Genomic DNA, 4,801 nt, shown 5'->3' on the forward strand with positions numbered 1-4,801 from the left:
AGATAGATAGGTAGGTAGATAGACCGTGGTCCTTTTCTTCGTTGGGATAGGGGGAAAGTTTGGACTTCGGTGCATGCAAGGGCTGGAAGGAGGAAATCGGAGTCTGTCGATTCGCAAGTTTCGATTGCTCGCTGGGTGCGGGTGTTCAGGCCTGGAGAGACGTCATCATTCCTATGCTCTCGTGAACCAGATGTTTCTTCTGGTTGGCTTGTCTGTGTGTTTTTCATCTTTCTTCGACAGGTTAGAGACAGAGCTTTCAAGGCATATGCAGCTCTGCGAGTGTAGACATCCTCCTGGCAACGAGATTTATCGGTGAGTTCGAGGAACGAGAAACAGGGAGGAGGACCCACTGCATACTTGACGTGTCCTGTACATACACATGTACACTTGGCTAATTACGACACTCGAATCGCCCTTGCTTCTGTCACGTTAGACATCTGTATGTGTTGGTTTTCTGTGTGGTGGTGTATTCTTCTCTATCGCGTTCTTCTCAATCCGTACAACTGTCATTTCTTCCCCATCCATTCGACTTGTGTAAGCAGATCTCTTTGTATCCACAAGAATTTCCTATTGACCCTGGTCTTCTTTCTCTTCACCCCTACTTTCTTCTTTCTCTACATGGCTGATGTATTGCACGGGCTCTCTATCTCTGTGCCTCCTGCTAGTCACCATGCATACCGTCAAAGAGTTCCAGCACATATAGGTGGGACATCTCTGGACAGCTTCTCTCTCACGCAAGGGCCGTCTATAGAGTCGTATGTCTCCGTGGCGGTGTGTTTCTTTCCCTGCATCTGTAGAGAGACCAGGAATGTGCATTTCTCGCTGCCAGACAGACAGAAAGACCAATGATAGGCCAGCACAGAACCCTGTATTCTTTCGTCGTACTGAAAAGTTACTAGTACCGGCGGTGGAAATCAATTTCAACGGCAGACATGTTTGCAGACAGGAATAGAGGCAGTAGCAACAGCCGATGTAAGGTTTCTTGCCTCTTACTTACTCATATTCTTCTTGCGAAGATTTTCATCTAGACGTTAAGTGAGTCGCTACACAAGGCTTCTCGTGTTGGCCTCATTCATTCTTCTGAATCGATTGAAGAGAGAGGTGCGACAAAGAGAGATACCTCGGCATTGCTTCTGCTTTTCTTCACTCACGCCTCTTCTTCTTTCTTTACCAACACTCCTTTCTTCGCACGCCCCCAATGGGAAGAAGGAGGGGTGGGAAGGTGTATGTGTTTGAAATAGACAGGAAGCCTGTGAACTAATGGAAGGAGGAAATGGAAGGGTCAATCAAGAGCTTCCTTCTCTCTTTCTTCTTTCGACTTTGGTAGTAGTTTTGTTTTCTTGCTTGTTTGTAAATTGTTTTCAGCGATACAGACATTGCGATGTTTGAGGTGGATGGGAACCACTGTCGAGTCTACTGTGAAAATCTCTGCTTTCTTTCTAAGCTCTTCCTTGACCATAAAACTCTACGGTGAGGAGAGGATCTTCCACATCAACATTGAAGAAGATGTATTTCCTACCTCTTCTTGGATATGCACGAGTAGAGGAGAGAAGAAAGTTCACCTGGGTTCGTCTTTAGAAAACAAGGAAGATCCATGTGTTCTTGCATGCGTTTCTTTCTTTTCTTGTTCGATAACTGATGTATCAATATCTTATTCATATATGTATCGCTAGATACGTACCTTTACTTATGCAGGGGTAGGAAACGATGTGTGTGGCTCTGTGTACACGGGGGCATGTAGTTTGGCGAAAGACGAGCAAGGGGAAGGCCATCCGTAGTCACTTGCTGCAAGTGTACGGAAACAAACCGTAGATTCATGTATAGGTGTGTCTGATAAGGGAGGGGGTCCACAGTGGTCGTCTCGCTGTTTCTATCTCTATCATCTATGGTCAACCTGTCTTTCTGTCCTTATCTATTTTTTTCTATCTGTTTGCTACTCGTTATCTATCTGTCTTCAGTCTACTCTGGCGATGTATGTTTCGCTCCTCGTATCAGTGTAGTGTACATTTCACACGTTTCTTTCTGTAACGCAACTCACTAGGCTAAACCAAGCAGCGGGTTCTCTTCTCTTTTCTGTCGGTCTGTCTGTCTTTTATACAAACGTGTATAGACAGATTATACGTATGTGTGTATGAGGAGAGATGATATTATGATTGTCATCGCGACTGTTGAGGCCAGTCTTATATATATCTATCTATCTATCTTCAGTCTATATATATTCAATGTCTTTGTCGATCTAGTTTCGATTTGTTTCTCTATCTTTCTGTGTCTAATCTGTCTGGCGTTGGTCTGTCAACCTATCTGTCTATGTCGTCATTGTCTATTGTGTTGGCATGCTTTTTTTTTTGTAGGCATCCAGTCAATTTGTTTTTGTTCTATGTGATGACCGAGATTGATGAGAAGGGCTATCATATCACGGGGTACTTCTCGAAGGAAAAGTATTCAAAAAACAATGTATCTTGTATCCTCACTCTACCTCAGGTACCTCCGTACGAGCATACAACCCCGCTTTGTCTTCCCTTCTATCCTCTCATTTCTTCATGGCCTTCACACACACATATGCGTCATCTTCTGTTCTTCGGTCCCTTTCTCGCCCACGACAGCACAGCCAGTCACTTTTTCTCTTTTAGGTCATCTCTCCCCTGTATAAATACGCGTGTATGTATTTCTGCCGGACTGTTTATTCATCTGTACATCTGTCTGTCTACACTTGTTCTTTCTCCAAACTATCTATCCATCTCTCTATCTTCCATGTCTTTCATCGATCTCTCTTTAGTCTCTCAATCTATCTATCTCTAATCTGTCTATCTCTGCATAGCTGCATAAACACGTACTCCTGTGAGAGGGGGCAGAGGTTGCTTTTCTCCCTGCATGTCGATTGCTGTAGGGTTAATGATTTTCAACTGCATGTGGTCAGCCTTCCTTACCAGCTCATCTTCCTCTCTCCCTACGCTGATGTATCCTCTGATATGAACCGAATTTCCAAGTACCTTTGAAAGGCCGTCTCGAGTTTGTTCTTTTCTTCTTTAACGGATAGAAACAAAACGAGAAGTGACTCATCACCTACTTATTTAGCAGCTTCGACGGCAGAATAGAATACTTGTAGTTTTGTCGCCTTCCATCCTGTTGTAGAAAATATATGTCTTTTCAAGTGAAGCTTCTTCCTCATAGTCTAAAGATTTTCATTCACGGGGGAGAGATATTCGTCCGTTATCGTTCTTTCTCTCTTTTGTGTATGTGCACCCCTCTCACTCCGGGTACCTATCTGTCTGTAAGCAAAGCAGTACGTTTCCGTTGACTGTATATGAAGAGGAGGAACGCATGCAACAGGGACGGAGCGTGTGTCGATCTCCTCTGTGTGTGTGTGTGCCTTAATATCTTTCTGCGGTGTGCATACACAGCATCAACGAAAAGGATACGGAAAGTTTTTGATCAACTTCTCCTATGCTTTATCACGAGCTGAGAGGAAAGCGGGGACACCTGAGCGCCCTCTCTCTGACCTTGGAAAGGCTTCGTATGTCGCATTCTGGACGGAGGTTCTCATCAAAACTCTTTTACAGAGAGGGGAAGATCGTGTATCTGTCCAGGTTAGTCGATCAGAACAATGGGTGAGATGTACGCTGTTGTTCTACTTCACCCCCATATCTCTTCCTTCTATTGTCTTTTTTTCAGAGGTCACTCTATCTTCTTCTCTTTCATATCTTTCTGTCTTCTTGTGTCTCCCGTACCTTTCTGTCATAGAATCAAACACTTTCAAGTGTACAGTTCTTTCTTTCTTTCTTGTATGCAATTCGTCTGCTTGAGAAATTTCTACCTTCGCAACAAACGGAAGCTCAATCAATGCTTCTACTACTACTGTTTGTATGGGATCGTAGCGCCCTATACAATATCTTTGCATATCTCTCATGCCTGTACATGTATATCTATACATATACGCGTACATATTTGTGGAGAGAGACAGAGACACGCACCACGTAAAGATAGACATGTGTGTGAAAGAACTCGCAACAAAAGTGTATCCATCTATTGCATGCAGTGTCCGAATAGTATTGCACTCTTCTCAGAAGGTCTACCTATAGTCTGAGGAACCTCGATAGTTGGGGAGACGTCTACAGTAGACGTACAGTGATAGTAGGTATTATGTTCAAGGCACTTCTCCTCGTTCTGTCGTTTTCTCCTTTTCCATCTTCGCTTTTTGTCCGTCTTTCTTGATCAAAGCTACGTTGACTAGTAGGCGAAATGGCGTGCTGTCTCTTTTTTCCTGAACTGATTGACTGCCGGTTTCCTATTTCTGTCAAGAAAAAGAACCAAAGAAGTTCTCTGGTTGTATGTGGGGGGTGGATGCTCAGGAGCTTTCTCAATTGACGTGCATCGAGACTGCGGATATCCTAGCATGTTTAGAACACCACGGAGTGTTGAAGAGTAAAGGAGATTGTTTTTTCCTTCTTCTACCTCAGCAGAAAGTTAAAGCTCTCCGTGAAGCTGCTGGACGTCCATCACGCGCTGTCAATGTAGAAGATCTTCACTGGATACCTTATGATCGATATCTTATGCCCTTTGAGTACAGCCCTCAGGCATAAGCTACGGCTCTCGATTCTAGCCAGCAGTTACACCTATACAGCTGTATGAGGCATCGTACATTCACGATCCCGAGGTGTATGTGCAGCCGGCCTCCTGGAGGACAGAGCGGGGCGGGAGCACGATTCTCAGACAGATACATGAAGTGAGCTGAAAAGTGGCCAGTCAAGTTGACAGTCTTCGTCATCCGGCAGAAGCGTGTGATTTCGGTGTTCGTTCCCCT

General features: G+C 44.4%; 1 protein-coding gene across 1 annotated transcript in view; it reads left to right on the forward strand.

Annotated features, from left to right (window-relative positions):
• CSUI_001028 (histone lysine acetyltransferase myst-a) overlaps positions 1 to 4,472 on the forward strand; it is a gene marked incomplete at its 3' end in the record, with an annotated part of 8,904 nt that extends 4,432 nt beyond the window's left edge. The window contains exons 7-11 of the mRNA XM_068061234.1: positions 241 to 312; positions 1,366 to 1,470; positions 2,352 to 2,481; positions 3,402 to 3,587; positions 4,350 to 4,472. Of these exons, the coding sequence (XP_067926797.1) occupies positions 241 to 312; positions 1,366 to 1,470; positions 2,352 to 2,481; positions 3,402 to 3,587; positions 4,350 to 4,472 (616 nt within the window). The remainder of the gene's footprint in view (positions 1 to 240; positions 313 to 1,365; positions 1,471 to 2,351; positions 2,482 to 3,401; positions 3,588 to 4,349) is intronic.
• Between the last annotated feature and the right edge of the window lie 329 nt (positions 4,473 to 4,801).

Source organism: Cystoisospora suis (assembly GCF_002600585.1).
Source record: "Cystoisospora suis strain Wien I chromosome Unknown contig_404, whole genome shotgun sequence".
In the NCBI taxonomy this organism is placed as follows: Eukaryota; Apicomplexa; class Conoidasida; order Eucoccidiorida; family Sarcocystidae; genus Cystoisospora; species Cystoisospora suis.